Source organism: Lagenorhynchus albirostris, chromosome 15 (assembly GCF_949774975.1).
Source record: "Lagenorhynchus albirostris chromosome 15, mLagAlb1.1, whole genome shotgun sequence".
In the NCBI taxonomy this organism is placed as follows: Eukaryota; Metazoa; Chordata; class Mammalia; order Artiodactyla; family Delphinidae; genus Lagenorhynchus; species Lagenorhynchus albirostris.
In genome coordinates this window covers 61717139-61742273 of record NC_083109.1, presented here as the reverse complement: position 1 = coordinate 61742273, position 25135 = coordinate 61717139, and the positions used below count along the sequence as shown (strand labels likewise).

Sequence of the window (25135 nt, the reverse complement as noted above, 5' to 3'; positions counted from 1 at the left end):
CGAGCGACGGCCTTCAGCCAATCAGGAACCCCACGTGGGGAGAGCTGAGTGACCTCGGCGGGCTAGAGTGCCGCCAAGGCGGTCTCTTCGGCCCCCTGCATCAGGCCCCTCATTCCGCTTGGAGGACTTTCTCCGCCCAGCGAGGTGCGGCGATGAGGCCACCTCCAGTATTAAGACTGGAGACGTTTGTAGGATGATTCGGTCCAGCCCTGAGGCTCCGGGAGAAAGGGCGAGGACACCGGGAGGTGCTAAGCGGTGGCTGGGTATGTCGAGTATTAACTTTTTGGAGTCAAAGCCTTCCTCAATCAAACTGAAGAACCCGAAGCCCTGTGATTAATCCAAACCCGCAGAGACATAGGTGGGTCGCGGTTTGAACAAGTCGGCTTGACCCAGGAACCCGCTTCTCCGTCCCCACTGCGCTATCCTCGCAGATTAGCTTGGGTAAGCTAATCTTACCCTCCCGGAAGCAGGTTTCATGAAGAGAGTTACCCAGAAATCTCAGAGCTGTGATGATGCTGGGATGAGAAATCAGAGAGTGAGAGAAGACAGTTTCCAAAAGGCATTAGCCCTTAAACTTAAAATTTTAAAGGAGGTACCGAGTCGGCCGACCAACAAAGCAGGGAAGGGTCTTCCAAGCATAGGGAACAACAGGTGCCAAAGCAGGGTGGGTGGGAAGGAGGCAGAGGGAAAAAGGGAGTGTCCCTCCCCTCAGTTTCTAAGAAGGGAAAATGTTGCAACCTTTGGAAACTGTATAGAACTATATAAAAAGGACGTAAACCAGCTACAGCAACTTGTTGAATATAAAGCACTGTTCTGTTTTTGCAACAGTGTAACTGTCCTTCTGCTGTCTCCATATGGTCTCACCATTTCTTCGCTCACTGCTTTAGAGTTTCTGCGGAATGCTGGGCAGAAATCATTCATGTCCCCAAAACAGAGGAAATTACGCCCTAGCTCACAAAGATGTTCAAGACAGCTGTTTAAGTGGGAATCTTTACCCCTCCACCTCCAGAGCTTAAAAAACAAAACAAAACAATTCTTTGCACTCTCAGCCAGTAGAAGTTTAACTCTGTACTGTCAAGCAATTTGACAATTACTTTATTCTTTCATTTTTAGAAAGTCTGATATGTAAAAAAGAATATAAATGTAAGTTATCAAACATAGTAAAGTGAACACCTGTGAATGTACACCCAACTTATGAAACAACCTGTATTATTGATTCTTCCTGTGTGCTCCTTCCACATCCCACCTTCTCCCTGCTTCCTCTCAAGGTAATCACTATCCTGATTTTTTAAAAATCATTTCAACTTTTCTTTATGTAATTACCATATATATTCCCAGACAATATACTGTTTATTTTCACTTATCTTTCAATGATAAAATTACTTCCATGCTGTATTATGCTGCTGCTTCTTTTCAATCAACATTATGCTTCTAGAATCCATCCCTGTTGTATGTAATTGTGTTTTCCCTGCTTTGTAGTGTTCTATTATATGAACATACCATGATTTATAAATCCATTTTCTTATCTCCAACATTTAGATTTTTTCTTTCCGCACTCCCTCCCACTGTTATGTACATTGCTATGAATATTCTTATAATAGTCTCCTGATTCACATGTGCAAGAATTTTTCTAGGGTAGAATTGCTGGCTTGGGGGGTATACAAGACACAGTCAAAGAGCTTTCCATGGGAGTTTGGGATTAGCAGATGCAAACTGGTATATATAGAATGGGTAAACAACAAGGTCCTACTTTATAGCACAGGGAACTGTATTCAGTATCCTCTGATAAAACATAATGGAGGGCTTCCCTGGTGGCGCAGTGGTTAAGAATCCTCCTGCCAATGCAGGGGACACAGGTTCAAGTCCGGGTCTGGGAAGATCCCACATGATGTGGAGCAGCTAAGTCCATGCGCCACAACTACTGAGCCTGCGCTCTAGAGCCCCAGAGCCACAACTACTGAGCCCACTTACCTAGAGCTGGTGCTCTGCAACAAGAGAAGCCACCGCAATGAGAAGCCCGTGCACCACAACGAAGAGTAGACCCCGCTCGCCGCAACTAGAGAAAGACCACGCGCAGCAACAAAAACCCAGTGCAGCCAAAAATAAATAAATTTAATAAATTTAAAAATAAATAATGGAAAAGAATATGAAAAAGAACGTATATAGGGACTTCCCTCGTGGTCCAGTGGGTAGGACTCGGCACTCCCAATGCAGGGGCCCCAGGTTTGACTCCTGGTCGGGGAACTAGATCCTGCATGCATGCCGCACCTAAGAGTCCACATGTTGCAACTAAGAAGACCGCATGCCGCAACTAAAGATCCCACATGCCGCAACTAAGACCCGGCACAGCCAAAATAAATAAATAATAAATAAATAAGTATTTTTAAAAAATACTCTTTAAAAAAAGAATGTATATATATATATATGTATCAATATAACTGAGTCACTTTGCTGTACAGCAGTAACACAACGTTGTAAATCAAGTATACTTCAGTAAAAAATAAAAGGAAAAAAGAGCTTTCCAAAGTGGTTGTGCCACTACACACTGCCAGCAATACCTTGTCCTTAAGCTTGAGCACAACTCCTTCCTTATTCCCACAAAGCACAGTTAAGACAAGACTTCTAAGTTAAAATGTTTTTTCAGTGAAACCTGAGCACAGTGCAAGAAAAATCCTAAAACTAGATAGTATAATCTACTATTGGAGTTCCTTGGTCATGTTTCTTCATTCATTCACTCTGTTCCATGGGCCAACTCAGCTGGCCAGGGAAAAGCCTCCTTTATCCAATCTTGCCTTTCCCAGACTCTGATCTCTTTTTGTCTCCAACTCTAATAAAAAAAATAATAATAAAGACCTCTCCTTCAACAACAACAAGCAAACAAGAATTAACATGCTCCTGAAAAGATGCAGCCTTGCTCACAAAGAAGTCATCCCTTTACATTACTGTGCATTACAGCCGTTCATAATTTTTCTGAGCTTCTTCACTCCAGAATGAAATTTTACTTTCATATACCCAGAAGACCCATTAAACTGTTTTTCAAAAGAGCAGTGTTCCCCTAGAAATGAATTTTACAGTCATCCCTAGAGTAGTTCTCTTGGTTAAAGCCTCTTGGCTTGAAAGTAACAGAAACTTTCTCAAGCTAGTTTAAGCAAAAAAGGAGAATTTGTTCTAAGGATACAGGATATCTTAAAGCACCGGAAAATAATTTTTCACTGGCCAAATTTGAGTCAGGCGCCCTCCTCTAACCCAATCTTGAGAGGTGAGGTCATATTGTACCTTTGCTGTAGATGAAAATGTCACTATTAATGCTCCAGAAATGTTTTTCAAATCACTATATGGCAGGGATGATTCAAATGAACAATTTCTAAATAGCAAAGCCAATAATAGATATCACATTTGTCCCTTTTCCCTTTCCAAAAACAGTCAACAATTATTTTATGTCACTTATCTTTACAAAAACGCCATTCCTTAATGCAAGATCTCAACTATATATCTTTATTACTTATTTATTTATTTTATTTATTTTGGCTGCGTCGGGTCTTAGTTGCAGCACGCAGGATCTTCGTTGAGGCATGAGAGATCTTTTGATGCAGCGTGTGGGCTTCTCTCTAGTTGTGGCATGTGGGGTTTCTCTTCTCTAGTTGTGGCGCGGGCTCCAGGGCACATGGGCTCTGTAGTTTGCAGCAAGCGGGCTCTCTAGTTAAGGCACGTGAGCTCAGTAGTTGTGGCGCATGGGCTTAGTTGCCCCGCAGCATGTGGGATCTTAGTTCCCTGACCAGGGATCAAACCTGCATCCCTTGCATTGTAAGGCGGATTCTTTGCCACCGGCCCACCAGGGAAGTCCCTGTGTATCTTTAATACATATAGTTAATGTATATTAATTAATAATATATATATGTTTACTAATTAAAGTATATTTACACACAGTATATGTAATTATATATAATAAAAATACATATAAATTGTATTGCTATCTAATTATAATAGATAATTACATACAATATAATGTATTTAATACATTATTAAATAATAGTATAAATATATCCCAAGACCATTAATTTAGAGCCTTCCTTTTCCCAGAGAAGTATAAAGCAGAGTTTGTCAACCTTGGCACTATTGATATTTTGGTCCAGATAATGCTTTATGAGGGGAGGAGACTGTCCTGCGCATTGTAGGATGTTTAGCAGTATCTCTGGTCTCCACCCACTAGGTGATAGTAGCATTCCCCTCCTCCCCATTATGAAAAGCAAAAGTCTCCAGACATGTCAAATGCCCCTGGGAGACAATATTGCCAAAATTAAGAACCACTGGTATGAAGCAGGGCCTTAGTGAACTTTTAGTCCAGTTGAAGACACAAAATATATAAGAAACAACTAGAGAAAAAAAGGTAAAACAGTATACAAAATTATATTGTAAACAGTCATAAAATTTTCAATTTTGCCTTTAATATTCTTGGAGGATATTAAAAAATATTACCATTTTATTCTGTTGGGAAATGGTGGTAATGCGCAAGAGCTTCATGCTATTTAACGCCTAGTTGGAATGTTTTTCAGAGTTTTACCAGAAGAATGCTACAGAGAAAAGTGCCTTAATTTCTTCCCTAAATTCCTTAGAAGACAACTGCATCTGACTTAAGTTATGAATCAATAACATTTTCTATTGTTTTATTTGCATAATTTCAGAACTTTGTTTTATCTGTCTTTCTAATTGATCTTTGGTTGGAAGGAACTAACAAACCTCAACTTTATCTTTTCTGACAGACTTTCAGTCTAATAGTAGTTAATATCTATATTCATCTATTCAACAAATATTTATTGAACACCTAGGTACCAGGCCCTGTGTTAGGCACTGGAAGTCTGTGGTCAGCTAACAACAACAACAGCAGTAATGGTCCTTGCGTCATGGGGTTTGCCAACTAGTGAGAGAAACAGACATTGATCAAATGTATCATTGATCACACTTACAAACCTATTAATTCCTTTACAGGAGAATACATAGTGCTGTGGGGTTCTATAATGTGCATAATTTATATCTTTAGGGAGTTCTGGGAAGTTTCCTTGAGAAAGTGATTATTGAGTTGAAATTTAAAAAGCACTAAGCGGGTATTCCCTGATGATCCAGTGGTTAAGACTTTACGCTTCCACTGCAGGGAGCACGGGTTCAGTCCCCTGTTGGGAAACTAAGATCTTGCATGTGGCGTGGCCAAAAAAAAAAATCACTAAGGGTGAAGGGGTCAGGAGACTGTGAGGGGACAGTGCTTTGAAGGTAGGAAGAAAAGTGTGTGCAAGACCCCATGGCAAGAATAGAAAATGGGATATCATTTAGGATTTCAGTCAGTTCAGGGTTGAGGTAACAGTCATTTGGAGGAGGGTGGTGGTGGGTGAGAAGAAGAGAATCCACTGAGAAAACAGCCAAAATTGGAATCCTGAAATAAATGAATAATTGACCAGGGATCCTTTTGTAATACAAATACTCATTCCTTTTCCTTCTTTATATTCAAATTATATTAGCCTTTTGCAAAGCAAGACACAAAGTACAGAGATCTAAGCTAAGTGGATGTTAAATTTCAGAAGAAGTAATATATTATTTAACAGCAATTCACCATGATATAATCTGATAATGGTACTGGAAAAATTTCTCCATACTAATGTTACTGAACTCAGGTTCACCTGATCATCACTCAGGAATCCAATACCGAGAGGCAAGTGTTGGGTGAAAAGGAAAGATGGCTTTATTGAGGAAGCCAGCAATCCTGGGGAGAAGGTGGAGTCATGTCCCAAAGAACCAAATCCCTACTCCCCAGGTTTTGCTTGGCGATTACACAGGGAAAAGAGGAAAGGGCTACATTCTGGGGAGGGGGCAATCTTCTATTTTCAGAGATGATTGTCTTGATCACACAGATGTAGCCATCATGTCTCACTTGTGGTTGGAACATTATCTGAGCCATAAATCTTTGGTCAGCTAGGCCTTCTGGTTCCAACTGGCCTGGGGTCTATGTGCTTGTGGGCAGTATACAGTTAACTTCTTCTACCTTGTGGGGGTTCCAGTATCTGCAAAACAGTTCAAAGGATATGGCTCAGGATATTATCTATAGTCCTTGAGGAGGTACTAAATGTCCTTGACTTTGTTTAATAGCAAAACTATTATTTTGTCTTGCTTGCCTATTTTCCTCTGCATTTTCTCATTTCTCAGATTAAATTTATTCTTTGGAACTGGGGGAAGGCCTAGGAGGCTAAAGTTTTTCTACAAACATGAGGCAGGTGGAGGATGGAGGTTGTGGCGGGGTCATCTGTCCCGGGAAGGTTCCACAGGGTCCTGCTCAGTTACACTAAATCATTTAACTAAAAATTTACTTATATAACAGAGGATAAAGAAAGACTTAGAACTATATTTTGCTGTATGATCCATTCCCTGTTTATTAAACTCGTGTGGTAAATACATACCGTGTGATATAAAAGCACATTGAGGAGAAAGAGTGGCACCGCAGAAAGAGCATCAGGCTCTAGAGCTGTACACCTTGACCTAGCTCACAGGGTTAAACTTTCAGCTCACTCCGTTCAGAAACAAGAACTAGAAAAGTACCCTTTCTCAGGCTGATCAAACCAGATTACTGCATAAATAATGAGTTAATCTCCTAATTACAGCCCCTTTCGACTTTTACAACAAAGTTCTGCATCACTTTGTTAATCATAAGTAATGACCCTTGTGCCATTTGGTCTAGCAGAGTCAAACTATGAGAGATCTTAACATGGTGGGGAATTCACATTAGTTTTGCAGACTGTAATATTGGAAGCCTTATACTACATACAGTCTATAATTATACTCTAATATAATTTATGGTATTTGGCACTTGTCAAAATGCAGTTTTCTTTCCTTATTTTTGTGCAGGTGACTAAAAGGCATATAGTCTTCCATGCTTATTTAATTTAATGAAGTATATTAACTCATAGAACATGGGGGATGGGTAAATAATCACATTAACAATATTAATTTTAAAATTAAAAAACTGTTTCATGGGTTTTACTGATGGAGTTTCACCCTTTAGAGCTGAGTCACAAAGAATAGGAATCAAACCCCAGATTTGTCATTTACTCTATTACTTTGGGCAACTGCCTAAATGTTCTCAGAACTTCAGTTACCTTATCTATAAAATGGGGATAACAATTTTTTTCAGTTATTTTAGGGCTATTGTAAGGATCAGATTAGAGCGTGTAAAGCACAAACCACAGAGTATGGCACAGTGAGCACTACAGAGTGGGTTTTAATTAAATGACAGTAGTATTTGCCCATTTATTTTCATGTAAACATGAGAAATGTAGTTGCAGTCAGCTGAAAACTGACCTGTGAGATAGAGAGATGGATTTATTGTAGAAAAGAAGAAAATAATTCATAAATTGCCCAGCAGTAACACCTTAAATATTTTGCATCCTATTACTTATAGTTTGTTTCTTATGGCTTTTTAAACTAAAAACCGCAGCCAATGCCTGATTATTTTGGGCTTGATTATCTAGTTATGGACTACTCAGCCCTTAATTTCTTGCTGTACAACATTGAAAACAGAGAGAAAGGAAATGACTTCTGCAGAGACTGAATCATCCTTGTGCCTCGTATAGTATCTGGCACTTAGTATGTACTAAATAAAAAATAAAACAATTTAATCACTTTTTAGTAACTCCAGTTTTAGAAGTCTTGGGTAAGACCAAAGGTAAAAATAAGACTCTTTGAACAATGCTATTTTGTTTTTCACTGTCACTATCTCTAGCCTTCTCACAACTGAGTTTTGACTATGCCAGAGACATTAAATGAAATGCTTAGAATGGTGTTGAATAGAACACACATTGATTCTTTTTCAGGATGATGTCAAGTATGACCTTAATTATTAGAAGAATAAAACTAAGTCCAAAATACTTCAGTGTATATTATATGACCTGTGGGAGAAACAAAAGAGAGAGAGGATTTTAGCCATCAAGGAGTTTACAAACCTGTAAAGTCAGATTTAACTTGCATATTAACAACTTAAGAGAAACTTTATTTATTTATTTTTACATCTTTACTGGAGTATAATTGCTTTACAATGGTGTGTTAGTTTCTGCTTTATAACAAAGTGAATCAGTTATACATATACATATGTTCCCATATCTTTTCCCTCTTGCATCTTAAGAGAAACTTTAAAAGGGGGAGGGGGACATATGACAATGAAAACACGATGACCCAAAACCAGTGGGATGCAGCAAAAGCAGTTCTAAGAGGGAAGTTTATAGCAACACAATCCTACCTCAAGAAACAAGAAACATCTCAAATAAAAAACCTAACCTTACACCTAAAGCAATTAGAGAAAGAAGAACAAAAAACCCCAAAGTTAGCAGAAGGAAAGAAATCATAAACATCAGATAAGAAATAAATGAAAAAGAAATGAAGGAAACAGTAGCAAAGATCAATAAAACTAAAAGCTGGTTCTTTGAGAAGATAAACAAAATTGATAAACTATTAGCCAGACTCATCCAGAAAAAAAAGGGAGAAGACTCAAATCAACAGAATTAGAAATGAAAAAGGAGAGTAACAACAGACACTGAAGAAATACAAAGGATCATGAGAGACTACTACAAGCAACTCTATGCCAATAAAACGGACAACCTGGAAGAAAGGGACACATTCTTAGAAAAGCACAACCTTCCGAGACTGAACCAGGAAGAAATAGAAAATATGAACAGACCAATCACAAGCACTGAAATTGAGACTGTGATTAAAAATCTTCCAACAAACAAAAGCCCAGTACCAGATGACTTCACAGGCGAATTCTATCAAACATTTAGAGAAGAGCTAACACCTATCCTTCTCAAACTCTTCCAAAATATAGCAGAGGGAGGAACACTCCCAAACTCATTCTATGAGGCCACCATCACCCTGATACCAAAACCAGACAAAGATGTCACAAAGAAAGAAAACTACAGACCAATATCACTGATGAACATAGATGCAAAAATCCTCAACAAAATACTAGCAAACAGAATCCAACAGCACATTAAAAGGATCACACACCATGATCAAGTGGGGTTTATCCCAGGAATGCAAGGATTCTTCAATACACGCAATTCAATCATTGTGATAAACCATATTAACAAATTGGAGGAGAAAAACCATATGATCATCTCAATAGATGCAGAAAAAACTTTTGACAAGATTCAACACCCATTTATGATAAAAACTCTCCAGAAAGTAGGCATAGAGGGAACTTACCTCAACATAATACAGACCATATATGAGAAACCCACAGCCAAAATCGTCCTTAATGGTGAAAAACTGAAACCATTTCCACTAAGATCAAAAACAAGACAAGGTTGTCCACTCTCACCACTATTATTCAACATAGTTTTGGAAGTTTTAGCCACAGCAATCAGAGAAGAAAAAGAAAAGGAATCCAAATCGGAAAAGAAGAAGTAAAGCTGTCACTGTTTGCAGATGACATGATACTATACATAGAGAATCCTAAAGATGCTACCAGAAAACTGCTAGTGCTAATCAATGAATCTGGTAAAGTAGCAGGATACAAAATTAATGCACAGAAATCTCTTGCATTCCTATACCCTAATGATGAAAAGTCTGAAAGAGAAATTAAGGAAACACTCCCATTTACCATTGCAACAAAAAGAATAAAATACCTAGGAATAAACCTACCTAAGGAGACAAAAGACCTGTATGCAGAAAACTAAAGACACTGATGAAAGAAATTAAAGATGATACAAACAGATGGAGAGATATACCATGTTCTTGGATTGGAAGAATCAACATTGTGAAAATGATTATACTATCCAAAGCAATCTACAGATGCAGTGCAATCCCAATCAAGGTACCAACGGCATTTTTCACTGAACTAGAGCAAAAAATTTCACAATTTGTATGGAAACACAAAAGACCCTGAATAGCCAAAGAAATCTTGAGAAAGAAAAACGGAGCTGGAGGAATCAGGCTCCCTGACTTCAGACTATACTACAAAGCTACAGTAATCAAGACAGTATGGTACTGGCACAAAAACAGAAATATAGATCAATGGAAAAGGATAGAAAGCCCAGAGATAAACCCACACATATATGGTCACCTTATTTTTGATAAAGGAGGCAAGAATACACAATGGAGAAAGGACAGCCTCTTCAATAAGTGGTGCTGGGAAAACTGGACAGCTACATGTAAAAGAATGAAATTAGAGCACTCCCTAACACCATACACAAAAATAGAACGAATTTAGAGCACTCCCTAACACTATACAAAAAAATAAACTCAAAATGGATTAAAGACCTAAATGTAAGGCCAAACACTATAAAACTCTTAGAGGAAAACATAGACAGATCACTCTATGACATAAATCACAGCAAGATCCTTTTTGTCCCACCTCCTAGAGAAATGGAAATAAAAACAAAAATAAACAAATGAGACCTAATGAAACTAAAAAGCTTTTGCACAGCAAAGGAAACCATAAATAAGACGAAAAGACAAACCTCAGACAGAATGGGAGAAAATATTTGCAAACAAAGCAACTGACAAAGGTTTAATCTCCAAAATTTACAAGTAGCTCATGCAGCTCAATATCAAAAAACCAACAACCCAATCCAAATATGGGCAGAAGATTTAAATAGACATTTCTCCAAAGAAGATATACAGATTGCCAACAAACACATGAAAGGATGCTCAACATCACTGATCATTAGAGAAATGCAAATCAGAACTACAATGAAGTATCACCTCACACCAGTCAGAATGGCCATCATCAAAAAATCTACAAACAATAAATGCTGGAGAGGGTGTGGAGAAAAGGGAACCCTCTTGCATTGTTGGTGGGAATGTAAATTGGTACAGCCACTATGGAGAACAGTATGGAGGTTCCTTAAAAAACTACAAATAGAACTACCATATGACCCAGCAATCCCACTACTGGGCATATACCCTGAGAAAACCATAATTCAAAAAGAGTCATGTACCAAACTGTTCATTGCAGCTCTATTTACAATAGCCCGGAAATGGAAACAACCTAAGTGTCCATCATCAGATGAATGGATAAAGAAGATGTGGCACATGTATACAATGGAATATTACTCAGCCATAAAAAGAAACGAAATTGAGCTATTTTAGAGTCTGTCATACAGAGTGAAGTAAGTCAGAAAGAGAGAGACAAATACCGTATGCTAACACATATACATGGAATTTAAGAAAAAAAAATGTCATGAAGAACCTAGGGGTAAAACAGGAATAAAGTCACACACTGGAGAATGGACTTGAGGATATGGGGAGGGGGAAGGGTAAACTGTGACAAAGCGAGAGAGAGGCATGGACATATATACACTACCAAACGTAAGGTAGATAGCTAGTGGGAAGCAGCCGCATAGCACAGGGAGATCAGCTTGGTGCTTTGTGACCGTCTGGAGGGGTGGGATAGGGAGGGTTGGAAGGAGGGAGACGCAAGCAAGAAGAGATATGGGAACATATGTATATATAAAACTGATTCATTTTGTTATGAAGCAGAAACTAACACACCATTGTAAAGCAATCATACTCCAATAAAGATGTTAAAAAATTTTTTTGAAAAAAAACACTAGAAGGTACAGTATAAGCACGTTATATATATAAATGAATGTTATATAATGAATGTATTGTATATATGTATTTGAATGAATGGATTTACAAGAAACCAATAACATTTTTTAAAATATATTTATTTATTTATTTATTACTTTTTTGCTGTGTTGGGTCTTTGTTGCTGCACGTGGGCTTTCTGTAATTGCGGCTAGTGGGGCCTACTCTTTGTTGCAGTGCGCGGACTTCTCACTGCAGTGGCTTCTCGTTGTGGAGCACAGGCTCTAGACATATGGGCTTCAGTAGTTGTGGCACATGGGCTCAGTAGTTGTGGCTCGTGGGCTCTAGAGTGCAGGGTCAGTTGTTGTGGCACACGGGCTTCGTTGCTCCACGACATGTGGGATCTTCCCAGACCAGGGCTCGACCCATGTCCCCTGCATTTGCAGGTGGATTCTTAACCACTGCACCATCAGGGAAGTCCTAATAACATTTTTAATGTTTATCAGTAGCAATGTGCTGAGGATTATAGAGAGACTTTACTCTGTGCTGCTTTATGCTTGTTGGATTTTGTAATATGGAAATATATTACCCAAAGATTTAAACTTTAAAAATGTGTTCATCCTATATATTTATTTTTTTATATCACATTTTTAATTGAAGTATAGTTGATGTACAATACTATATAAGTTACAGGTGTACAATATAGTGATTCACAATTTTTAAAGGTTATAATTCATTTAAAGTTGTTATAAAATATTGGCTATATTCCCTGTGTTGTATATTTCCTTGTAGCTTATTTTATTTATTTTATTAAACAATTATTTATTTATTTATTTGGTTGCACTGGGTCTTAGCTGCAGCAGGCAGGCTCCTTAGTTGCAGCTCCAGGGCTCCTTAGTTGTGGCATGTGAACTCTTAGTTGCGCTATGTATGTGGGATCTAGTTCCCTGACCAGGGATCGAACCCAGACCCCCTGCATTGGGAGTGTGGAGTCCCATCTGCTGTGCCACTAGGGAAGTCCCCTGTAGATTATTTTATACATAATAGTTTGTACCTCTTAATCCCCTACTCCCATCTTGCTCCTCCCTCCTTCCTTCTCCCCTCTGGTAACCACTGATTTGTTTTCTGTATCTGTGGGTCTGTTTCTTTTTTGTTATATTCACTAGTTCGTTACATGTTTTAGATTCCACATATAAGTGATATCATACAGTATTGTCTTTGTCTGACTTATTTCACTTAGCACAATACCCTCCAAGTCCATCCATGTTGTTGCAAATGGCAAAATTTCATTCTTTCCTTATGGCTGAGTAGTATAAAAACATTTCTTTTGAAATGGGGGGAAAATAAACCAGACAGTGTTTTTATTTTATATTTATTGGTTGATTTATGTATTTATTTTTTAAGAATAACGAGATTTCTTTCTCCTTCATGTCGAGGCCCGTGTGGAGTCCAGGCTGGTGGGCAGCTCTGCTCCAGGCAGCCGGTCATTTGGGGACCTTGTATTTTTAAAATACATAAATATCTATATTTACTAAGATGATTAAAGTTGTTTCTATCTTTCTTTCAAGGTGACTGTCTGCTTCCTGGCATTGTGGTAGCACCTGAGGTTCACTAATCACAGTTCTTGAGAACCACCTCTATTTACCCAAGGTAAAATCCAACCATACAAATATTGATTAGCTACTGCAAGATAAAAGGCTCTTCTGTAGGTTCCTGAAACGTGCGTGTGGGCACACCCCCAACAATGTCCTTTGCACTTACCTGGTCGCTTGTTCTGTACTACGTTAAAGTTGATTTTTCTCTGAGTTCCTAACTATAGTTCTTGTGTTATTAAAACAGTTGTGCTTACCTGGTTCATTTTATATACAGAAGCTCAACTGTTGCATATATTATTACTTAAAAATAAATTGATAAATGTCATATAGTTTATAAATTGCTGGTTTAATCCAATTATTTTTTTAAAAATTGTGGTAAAATACACATAAAATTTACCACCTTAACCATTTTTAAGTGTACAGTTCAGTAGAGTTAAGTACATTGACATTGTTGTACAGCCAACCTCCAGAACTCTTTTCATCTGAAACTCTGTACCCATTAAACAACTACTGGTTCCCCACTCTCCCCAGCTTCTGGCAACCACCATTCTACTTTCTGTTTCTTTGAATTTGGTTCTCTGATATGAGAAATCTCATATAGGTGGACTCATACAGTATATATCTTGTTGAAACTGGCTTATTTCACTTAGCATAATGTCCTTCCCTTATTCTTTTTTCCAAGTATCTGCAATGCATGAAGTCTTCCAACTTGAGTTAATTTTTAAAAATTATAAACATAGAAATAATGAAGCATAGGGCAGAAAAGGGGAAGAAATATAAAAGCAACTAAATTTTTGGAAGTTTTGATCCAAAGTACCATACCACCTAAAAATGTACTTTTGCCTATAATTGGAAAATTTAAAAGCAAACTATCCCTATATTAGACCATTCTTGCATAAACAATTCACTGATACAAAGAAAGAACATAAGAGGAGAGCAGTCCCAAATGAATTTTATTTGATTATCATTAAAATATGCAATCAAATCAGCAGGTTTTAAATCCTTGGGAAAAAGGGAAACTCATATTGCTTAAATCAAATGAACATATAAATAAACTGTAACATGTTATAATACCCTGATTGTATTAACCTTTCTGATAGCTTAACGAGGTCACAAAGCATCCTTAAATACAAGGAGCTGCAATTTTCAATGTCCGTTTCTGTGGGATTTGTACTGACACATTCACCCAGAGTATGTGAGACATGATTTTCCGCTTAGAATGCTGGAATGTTTTCACAAGAGAAGTCTATTTTAAAAACCAACTTCTTTTAAAATGAAGTTCATTTGGAACAGCATAGTTTATTATGGCTTCAAATTCTGGCAATAAACATCTTTACTGTCTGGGGCTGGAAAATTCTCCCCACTCTGCAGCACAGACTTGGTGGAGGCAGCTGGTCAAGTCTGCAGTGCTCAGACAGGCCAGGGCTCCAGATGGAGGTTTCCAAATCGAGATTAAGGTAAGTATTTGTGCTTTTATAAACTTGGCACTTAAATCTGTAGGAACATTGGTGAGCTCTGGAAAGAAAAAAGCAATTTTCTTTGAGATGAGACTTATAAACATAGAGAGGAACCAAAAAATGAAAGAGTTGTTGATTTGCATTCTCTCTCTGGAAATAAAGCTTTCAACAGAGAAATAACCCTAGACTGATCTGGGGTATTACAGCCCAAGTTATGACTAATAGGCTTAAGAAAAAAGCTCTTTAATAACTATCGCTTGGAAGGAAAGCTTATGATATACACCTTATAACAAATTATACATCAATTACACATCAATTCCAGCTCCTCCATTTATGTGACATTGAAAAGAATTACATAACCTTCCAATAACAAATCTCCCTTCCTTGAAGTGGAGATAATAATGGTGCCTTATCTCTGATGGTTGTGACGAATGAGATAAAGCCTGTAAGTTACTTAAGCACAGTGGGTAGTGTATTATGAACACCCAATAAATGTTAGCTATTATTATTAATAAATGCCCCATATGTGTGTGTTGATTCAGAATTATACAAAAGGGGAATACAAAGATGAACAAAACAAAGATGAATGAGATCCTCATGGTCTAGTGGAGAAGACACCATTACTATTTAAGAGGTAATGCGTCATCTGAGGATCAAAGTGGTTTTTTTTTAAGTGCCTAATGAACTATAGCGCAAATTTTTATTAGTCTAGATCAGGGTTTCTCAACTTCACACTGACGATGTTTGGGGCGGGATAATTCTGTGCTGTGAGGGGCTGGCCTGAGCACTATAGGGTGTTGGGCGGCCCCTCTGGCCTCCACCCACTAGATGCCAGCAGCACCTCTCCCCACTCCGTGCTTTTACATTGCTGTGGTCTATGGCTGGGAGCCTCCAAGACTAAACCCCGGGGATCGGTTTCCACTCCTGCTCTCCCCAGAGCTCCCTGTGCCTGCCAGTCTGGCCTGCCATCTCCTCAGGGCCTGAACGTTACGGCAGATGGCAGGCATCCAACGGTGGAATCTCAACCTGGGAGTCAGGGACTGGGCAAATCAGCTCTCCTCAGGCCAGCAGACGAAGATGAGACAGCCAGGTTCTCTGAGAGGAGAGGATGACGGCCTCGGGCCTGGGTGTCACTGGGGCAGAGTGAAATACACTGTGTTGGCTGCGAACCTGTCCAGGCAGGCTGGTCTCCCTCTGCCTCGGGCCAGTTGCTCTTGGTCAGGTGAATGACTCCAGCCGTGCAACTGGAGTCAAAGCCGCTATACAGCCAACCCCCCAGCAAAAGGGGGTGGGGTGGGGCGGGGGTAGTTACTCTCTTGTTATATAAGCAGCCACGTAATAGTCTGGATCTTGCCTTTTGGCCCACAGAGCCTATTTACCATCTGGGCCTTTATAGAAAAAAATTTGTCAACCTCCATTTTAGATAGGTACTCATCCTACCATCAGTACAGAGAAATGTAACAAAATGGTGTCATTCTACCTGACGTCACCTTGAGACAGGAAGACAAGAGCATAGCCATTTCGGAAAAGGACCAGGGTAACGGCCTTGGGCAAAACAGGCCTTGTAAGCTAAAGAACAAAGGCCCCGGTGGTCTGAGTCCCAGAGACTAACCTTATCTGTTCCTGTGCGTTTTTGCAGAAAATTCTCATGCATTTCTACACCCTCACAGAAACAACTCCCTATTCCTTATAGCCATCATGGGGCCACCTGCTGATGATCAAAGAAGTTGGATGATTTCTGGAAATTATCAGTGATCCATGAGACAAACCCTCCCTTTTGTTATAAAAGCAACTCGCCCCTTCTACTCTAGGAGCTGGAAGTTTTGTTTTGCTTTGTTTTCTTGCTGTTGTAGTTTTCCGCCCTCTCCTTTGTGCACACGCTACCTCTTTGAATAAAAACCTCTGCTTGCCTAAGGGTCTTGTGGAAACAATATCATTTCTATGGTGGTAACATCCAAGAATCCGGAAAGGGCCTGGCAACAATCTTTGTAGCAAAAAAAATGTTATGTACAAGTAAATAAACACCTGACAGTGTTTTCCAGGATGAATACCCATGGAGCCTACACTTTATTTTTTAATTAATTAATTAATTAATTAATTTATGGCTGTGCTGGGTCTTCGTTGCTTCAGGCGGCCTTTCTCTACTTGCGGCGAGCGGGTGCTACTCTTTGTTGCAGTGCGTGGGCTTCTCATTGCAGTGGCTTCTCTTGTGGAGCACAGGCTCTAGGCGTGTGGGCTTCAGTAGTTGTGGCGTGCAGGCTTCAGTAGTTGTGGCATGCGGGCTCAGTAGTTGTGGCTCACGGGCTCTAGAGCACAGGCGCACGGGCTTGGTTGCTCCGTGGCATGTGGGATCTTCCCGGACCAGGGCTCGAACCCGTGTCCCCTGCATTGGCAGGTGGATTCTTAATTACAGCGTCACCAGGGAAGTCCCCTACACTTTAATTAGAAACTGTTGTAACATCTAAGAGGACTGTTTTCCCCTTAGAACTAACTGGCAGAGAACTTAGCAATTATTCTCTAACTATTGGCCACCTGCCATTACTTTAGAACAGAGCCCACAGGTAGAATTATGAACACAAGTACCCTTCTTAAAAAGCCTTCAAAGGTTTCCCACTTCCTCACACCCAACCCCAAGCCCTCTTGACTCCAGCATCGGATTATCCTTTCCCAGATGTGTTGCCAGCAAGCCATGGACTGACTGTTAAACCTCTGAGCCTTTCTGTTGATGATTTTCCCCCATGCATGGAATGTTCTTCTCATCTTCCTCAACCAATAGACACCTACTTTAGGATCCAATTCAAAAATTCCTCACCCTGTATTCTGGAAGACTGTGAGTAGACTCATGTTACAGCTCACTGTGTTAGTTATTCCTAGATCTGTCTGCCTTGATCAACAGTGAGCACTTGGAGAGCAGGGGCACCTTCTCTCTGAATCCCCAATGCCTAATGGAATGCCTGGCACTTGCTAGAAATTCAGTAAATGCCGGGTCAGTGAATTAATTATTTGAAAGGCACTGCATGGCTCTTCCTGTCAAAAATAATTATTCCACTAAAAATTATCAGGTAGACACCAGCCTACCCCTTCTCCTTCCTTGTCTAAAATTTTCTCCTCTTTAGAGAACAGGGTCTCTAAGCTTTCTGATGGCAAGGTCTGCATCCTTTCATGTTTATATGCATTTACCATTATTCCTGGCACTTAGTAAGTGATCCTTTAAGAATTACATGGAGAATTATTTCGATCATATGAATTACTTGAAAGAATTAATGGGAAAAAATGATCTTTTTCAATAATACTAAATCTTTAACTTCTGGAATTATTACGGTTTGTCAGTGTTTTGCTCTTAAAAAATTTTTAAAGAGATAAACATAAATCACTGAATGTATTTCATTTTAGAATCCACGTGTCCAAATTGTACAAAATCAAGAGCTAAAATACTTTGCCCCTATGATTATCTATAGAATATATATGTGTTTATATACCTAGAGAGTGTTACACATTCTCTTAAAAGCGAATTGGAGAAAATCATAAGGAAATAAAGAGTTTGACTTCCACCTAATATTCAGTTGTATCTCACGCTGGAAATGAAACCAACCAATATGAAATTAGGATAAACACCTTCTTGAATATGTTGGTAGCATTTAAACAAGGAGCATTAACATAATTTCAAAGTATTGCTCTGCCCCCCATACTCTTCCTCCCTGCCCCCCAAGTAACTTATCAACAGGATTAGAGAGAAAGACCAGGATATTGACACTCAGCACTTAACCCCCTGAGAAGCAGGGTCACCAATTTTGACCTTCACATGATCTTTTCTACCATTCCAATTGCCAAGGGTTTGGGAGTTAAGTGAACTTCCTCCTCAATAACTTTAACCACAAAATTCATCCAATAGGTCAGAATAAAGGGTCTTGGGATTTAATAGAAAGTGCATACGATTTAGTACAAATAACCAAATGTTTTCCAAATTTCAGAATCTTTCCAAGTTTCACTCTACAATTAATTTTTACCTTTACATTGACTCATGTAAAGTATTTTTTACTTAAATAAGTGGATTTCAAAAAAGAACCATCACTATTGTATCAATAAATAGAGAAACCAGTATTACTGGGCATGAATAGAAGTTATCCACTGAAATAACTTTGTTAACACAAATGGTATTAAATTCTAGGTGGGTGCAGGTGTTGCCTACCAAAGTGTTACAGAGGTGTTAGAGATCACTAACTCCAAACTAAGGGCATTCTCCTTGATATAATCAGAAAGATTGAAAAAAGAATTGAAAAGGGAATAACTTTCCCACTGGAAGGCTCACTGCTATTTGTGCTGCATCCCTGTACCACCTAAAATCATCTTGTTTCAGAAACACTGCAGAGTCTCCCCACCTTAGAGGCCCTGAAGGGAGGTAATTAACACCCTCTCCACACCAAGTCGAAATAAAGCCTCAGGCTGGGAGAGCCATAAAACCTTAACAGCAACTCATCCACTCAGAGCACTAGGTTTCAAAAATCTACCAAAGTTCAAATGATCTAATCCCTGAAGGAAGAGGCCACTTCACCTCCAGTAACTTAATGTTTTTGAAGACAGGGGGTTGAGGAAACCACCAGAACATGGACCCGGCAACAGTTAAGGAATACTGCAGGTATTCCTCCAAAGTCACTTACTTGGTGGAGGCCTTAGGGCCACTCGGAGGGCTGGGGTCTGGTTCTGTGCTAGAGAGAGCGACTCCTCCTCCCCGGGACGGGGGTGGGCGCCCTGCCGGGGGGCACTGACTGCTGCGCTTGAGCAGCTGGGGACTCAGGGAGCAGGGATGCAGTGTCAGGGGGGTTCTGACTTAGCTCCTGGCCCGCTGGTGGTGGGGTCTCAAAAGCAACTGGCTCTCTGTGAAACTCCTGGGCAGATGGAGACTGGCTTGGTCCAATCCTCTGGACTAAAGAGCTGCTCTGGGAGGTCTGTTGGGTGTGATACATGGCCTGAAAGTCCTGGATAGCCTGGGCCGCCTGAAGGTCCACAGGTTGGGTCTGAAAAGACTGGGTGGGCAGCAGCTGGAGCAGAGAGACCTGGGTGGCCAGACCCTGGGATTGGGAAGCCTGAAGAGGTGGTGGCTGAGTTTGACAGGCCTGAGCAAGATTCTGGAGCTGGCTCTGTGAAGCCACAGGCACCAGGAGGTGGCTCTGTGAAGCCACAGGTACCCGGGGGTGGCTCTGTGAAGCCACAGGCACCAGGAGGTGGCTCTGAGAGGTAAGGATGGTCAGAGGCTGACTTGTAGAGGACAAAGGGACAGCAGGCAGGCTCTCAGAGGCAAAGAGGACCGGAGGCTGAGTAGTAGAAGCCAAGGAAGCTACAGGCTGGCTCTTAGAAGTCAGAATAGGTAGAGGCTGGCTAGCAGAGGCCAAGGGGGCAGCAGGCTGGCTCACAGAGGCAAGAGGAACTGCAGGGGGCTGGCTCGTAGAGGCCAAGGAAACTTCAGGCTGGCTCTTAGAGTTCAGAATAGGCAGAGGCTGGCTAGCAGAGGCCTCAGGGACTATGGGCAGGCTCTTAAAAGCCAGGCTGGCTGGAGTGAGAGGCTGGTCCAGAGGAGATGGAGTGAATGGCTGCACCAGATGGGTCCATGGTCCTTTAACAAACCTTGGGAGACTAGCCTCAGTGCCTAGTGGACCCGCATTGGGGCCCAAGGAGCAAACTCCCTTTAAACTTTTGACAGCTTCAGGTTTGGGGAGATCCTCGCTGCCAAAGTCCTGAGCGTCGCCGCTCTCCTTGGCACCTTCCATCCCGTCTTTGTCCTGGTCTAGCTGGTTTTCGACCTGGCCCGTGACGGTCATATCCAGAGCACTCCCTTGCAGGAACCTCTGGCGGTGCCGCCGCCGCGGCCGCATCCGCATAAAGGTGTTGGAAACGCTGCCCATGTTGAAAGAGAAACGGTTGCTGATGGTCTGGCTCAGGACTTCCAGCGTGGTGGCGGAAGGCAGGTGGTAGGGCCTGTTCAAGGGCTCTTCAGAAGACAGTTCGATGTTACCGCTGTACCAGAAAACCCACCAGAGGAGGCTGAGGAAGATGATGATGGAACCCAGGTAAAGCAACAGGTCGTAGAAGAGCAGATCGGCGAAGACCCCGGTGAACATCACGGTCGCGCCCACCGTGTCGAAGGCGACGCCCAACCAAAAGAAATGCTTGCAACGGCCCAGACCACACCGCTTCTTGGTCCTGTCGACGTCGTTAACCGAAAGCTCCATGAGCTCCCACTGTCGCCGCCACCAGGTCCGCAAAAGCGACCAGGCAGGCGGCACCGCCACAGGCCAGCTGTGGCCGCTTGGTCCCCATGGCAACGCCTTGGGGGCGAGCCAAGCAGGAGGCGGGGCGAGAGGGCGGGAAAGAGAAGCCGCCGCTCACCTGTTCTGAGGAAAAAAAAACGGGCGCGTCCCCAGATCCTGGCGCATGCGCGGTACGCCCCGTCGCCCGCGGGGCCGGCTTCTCCGCATGCGCAGTGCTCCCTCCCTGTGCTACCCTCGCGTGTTCGTTCCCTCGGGGATCCTCGGAGAGTAGAGAGTTTACCTCTCTTGACCGTCGTCTGTTGTCCCCGCCGTAGGGAGGGGGGACGTATCTACATTCCTTTCCCCTCGCTCCCACCTTCCAGAACGAGGGCGACATCCTGAAGGAGAGCAAAAGGCAAGGACCCTCTTCTAGGAATTTTCCCTCCTCAGCTAGGAGTACAGCTTGGTCTCAGGTATTGCCACCTTCAGAGTTAAAGGCTTTTCTTTGTTTTGGTGAAGAATTGGCTAGATTAGGGTCTGTTGATAGATATCTTAATTCCGATCTTATCTGTTTGCCTCCTAGTGACTGAACTATTACATACTTCTACTGGTTAATAGCTGGCCTAGAGGTGAATTCCCCTACCCATCCCCGTGTCTTCAGTTTCTTCCCTTTTAGTTTTCCTTACAAAGTTGGTTTTTTTTGTTGTTTTTTTTTTGGCGGTATGCGGGCCTCTCACTGCAGTGGCCTCTCCCGCCGCGGAGCACAGGCCCCGGACGCGCAGGCCCAGCGGCCATGGCTCACGAAACCAGCCGCTCCGCGGCATGTGGGATCTTCCCGGACCCGGGCACGAACCTGTGTCCCCTGCATCGGCAGGCGGACTCCCAACCACTGCGCCACCAGGGAAGCCCCCTTACAAAGTTTTTTTGATGCTCCCTGTGGCATGCGGGATCGAATCCGTGCCCCCTGCAGTGGAAGCACGGAATCGTAACCACTGGACCGACAGGGAATTCTATTTTCCTTACAGTGTTAAAGTAGTTGAAAAAATATTGAAAAATTGGTGTATTAAAACTCATAACATTGGAGGACTTCCCTGGTGACGCAGTGGTTAAAAATCCGCCTTCCAATGCAGGGGACACGGGTTCGAGCCCTGGTCCAGGAAGATCTCACATGCTGCGGAGCAACTAAACCCCTGCACCACAGCTACTGAGCCTGCACTCTAGAGCCTGTGAGCCACAACTACTGAAGCCCTGGCGCCTAGAGCCTGTGCTCTGCAGCAAGAGATGCCACCCCAATGAGAAGCCTGCGCACCGCAAGGAAGAGTAGTCCCTGCTCGCTGCAACTAGAGAGAAAGCCCACAAGCAACAAGGAAGACCCAACAGAGACATAAATAAATAAATTAATTGAATAAAAATTACTTTAAAACCCCCCACAAAACTCACAATATTGGGACTTCTCTGATGGTGCAGTGGTTAAGACTCCAGGCTCCCACTGCAAGGGGCACAGTTTCACTCCCTGGTCAGGGAACTAGATCCCACGTGCATGCTGCAACTAAGGGTCTGTATGCCACAATTGAGGAGCCTGCATGCTGCAGCTAAGACCCAGTGCAACCAAATAAATATTAATATTAAAAAGTCGTGCTCAGTTATTACATTCTATTTAAAAAAAAAAACTTCACAACAGTATTTTAAGTATTTATAACAAAACCAGAATTTATTACAATTTTATATTCCTGGTCTTAATGGAAGCAAACATCAATAATACTATTAAAATATACTTATTAGTATATCTCATTTTCAATGGAGATTGTCTTTTTTTACAATTTTTCATGAGCCAGTAATTGTCTTTAACTTTTTTTTTTTTTTTTGGCTGCACCTCAGGGCTTGTGGGATCTTAGTTCCCCCACCAGATATCAAACCGGCCCCAACAGTGAAAGCGCCGAGTCCTAACCACTGGACAACCAGGGAATTCCCAAACCACAGGATGTTTCTGAGTAAATAATTTTTTAAAAGTTATTCTTTTTATGAAAGGAATGTTTGCTTTACTTACCTGATAGTAAAAAGTAGTTCTTATACAGGAACACAGATCAAAGCCTTTCAGCACAACCAGCAAGTGTGGCTGCTCTTTGATATGAGGTAGGGTCTTGATTGGGTCATTAAGAATATAGTTTCTCAGAGGAAGATGTTTTCACACCTCAGATTAGTATTTTTTCTTAAGTCAATAACTTAATGAACTTAATTATTCATTTATTGGCTAAGAAGGAATTCATTAACCAGAGGAAACATGAGCAATTACTTGTCCAGTAACCAACATGATACTAACCGGGTTTAAATTTCAGAAATAATAGATTTCTTTTACACTGATAACGCCTTTTAGCTGGGAGCTGTTGGTCTGTCTTTGGTTTTACATACTGTTAATATACCATGACAAATGATGTGACATACTTTAAGCCGCAATTTTTTTATTGCAGTATAGTTGATTTACAATGTTGTGTTAATTTCTGCTGTACAGCAAAGTGATTCATATATATATACAGGGTTAGCCAAAAAGTTCGTTCAGGGCTTCCCTGGTGGCGCAGTGGTTGAGAGTCCGCCTGCCGATGCAGGGGACACAGGTTCGTGCCCGGGTCTGGGAAGATCCCACATCCCGCGGAGCGGCTGGGCCCGTGAGCCATGGCCACTGAGCCTGTGCGTCCAGAGCCTGTGCTCCGCAATGGGAGAGGCCACAAGAGTGAGAGGCCCGCGTACAGAAAAAAAAAAAAAAAAGTTTGTTCAGGTTTTTCCATAAGAATATATATATTCTTAGCACAGGGATATCAGCTCGGTGCTTTGTGACCGCCTGGAGAGGTGGGATAGGGAGGGTGGGAGGGAGGAAGATGCAAGAGGGAAGAGATATGGGAACATATGTATATGTATAACTGATTCACTTTGTTATAAAGCAGAAACTAACACACCATTGTAAAGCAATTACACCCCAATAAAGATGTTAAAAAAATTAAAAAATATATATATATTCTTTTTTACATTCTTTTCCATTATGGTTTATCACAGGATATTGGATATAGTTCCCTGTGCTATGCAGTAGGATCTTGTTGTTTATCCATTCTATATATAATAGTTTGCATCTGCTAATCCCAACTCCCAATCCATCCTTCCTCCACTCCCCCCTCCTTTGACAACCACAATTGTTCTCTATGTCTGTGAGACTGTTTCTGTTTCATAGATAAGTTCATTTGTGTCATATTTTAGATTCCATGTGTAAGTGATATATGGTATTTGTCTTTCTCTTTCTGACCTACTTCATTTAGTACGATAATCTCTTGGTCCATCCATGTTGCTGCAAATGTATGCTGGATGTCTTAACTCTGCCTACATGTTAGAATCACTTGGAGAATTTTTAACAAATGCTGATGCCTGGGCCCCAGCCCCAGAGATTCTATTTAATTACTCTCGGGTAGGGTCCCAGCCTCAGCATATTAAAAAATAATCTTCCTAGGTGAATCTAACGTGCAACCAAAATTGAAAATTCTTGATTTAAACATTCCTCAGAGGTCAACTGATAGTTTAGAAGAGTGGAATGAACGACCATCGAGATTTAAAAGTTGAATCTATTTTACTTATTTGATTACTTGTCTTTCCCTGCATTCCAAGCTACATGCTTCATGAGAGCAGGAACTAAGTCTTATTCATCTTGGTATCCCCACAGCCTAGCATAGAACTTGGCATATAATCTCTTAATGAAGTATTTTTGAATGAAGGAAGAAATAATAGGACTTGGTAGTTGATTGGACATGGGATGATGCAGATAGTGGAGTCAAATATGTATTTATTATTTTACTTGTTTATTGGGCATATAGAACCCTGGAGAGCACTTGGGAAGAAGGAGTGTGTCTTGTGGGCTAATAACCAGGCCTCTGAAAGCGTTATCAAGGCCTTGGTAGCTTTCAGATTTGAGGTCCCTCACTCCCAAGTTCATCCTATGAAGTCCTCAAATCTGTAGCTAGTACCAGAGGCTGGGTGCATTTCCAATAGGATTAGAAGTTGGACTTTGGGGTAAATTATTAAGTAATTAATCAGGAAACTTTTACATTATGAGTAAAAAGAAATCTTGTGAAGAAAAAAAAATCTTAAAGAATGTGCAAATGGTTGTTAGAGGTATCCACTACGGGAAATGGGATTGTTAGGGAGGAATTTAACTTTTTACTCTTATGTACCCATTTATCATTATATAGTGAACTTCTTTGTCTCTTGTTACCATTTTTGGCTTAAAGTCTAT

At 41.1% G+C, this 25135-nt stretch overlaps 1 protein-coding gene and 1 long non-coding RNA gene across 4 annotated transcripts; one reads left to right on the top strand and one right to left on the bottom strand.

Annotated features, from left to right (window-relative positions):
- The first annotated feature begins 35 nt into the window (after positions 1-35).
- On the top strand, positions 36-16594 carry LOC132505164 (uncharacterized). Of its 2 annotated transcripts, none has more exons than XR_009535288.1 (4): positions 36-263; positions 13134-13215; positions 14532-14617; positions 16257-16594. It is a non-coding gene; the product is annotated as an uncharacterized LOC132505164 (long non-coding RNA). The 2 variants fall into 2 exon arrangements; XR_009535287.1 differs by having other exon boundaries at positions 36-358.
- LOC132505163 (proline-rich protein 36-like) lies at positions 14169-21038 on the bottom strand. 2 transcript variants are annotated; one of them, XM_060123075.1, is made up of 2 exons: positions 19276-21038; positions 14169-14675 (listed from the first exon to the last, which is right to left on the bottom strand). In XM_060123075.1, exon 1 carries the CDS (start codon positions 20842-20844, stop codon positions 19324-19326), a length of 1521 nt encoding a protein of 506 aa, XP_059979058.1. In that variant the 5' UTR covers positions 20845-21038; the 3' UTR covers positions 14169-14675; positions 19276-19323. The 2 variants fall into 2 exon arrangements, with proteins under 2 accessions (XP_059979058.1, XP_059979059.1); XM_060123076.1 differs by having other exon boundaries at positions 20240-21038.
- Between the last annotated feature and the right edge of the window lie 4097 nt (positions 21039-25135).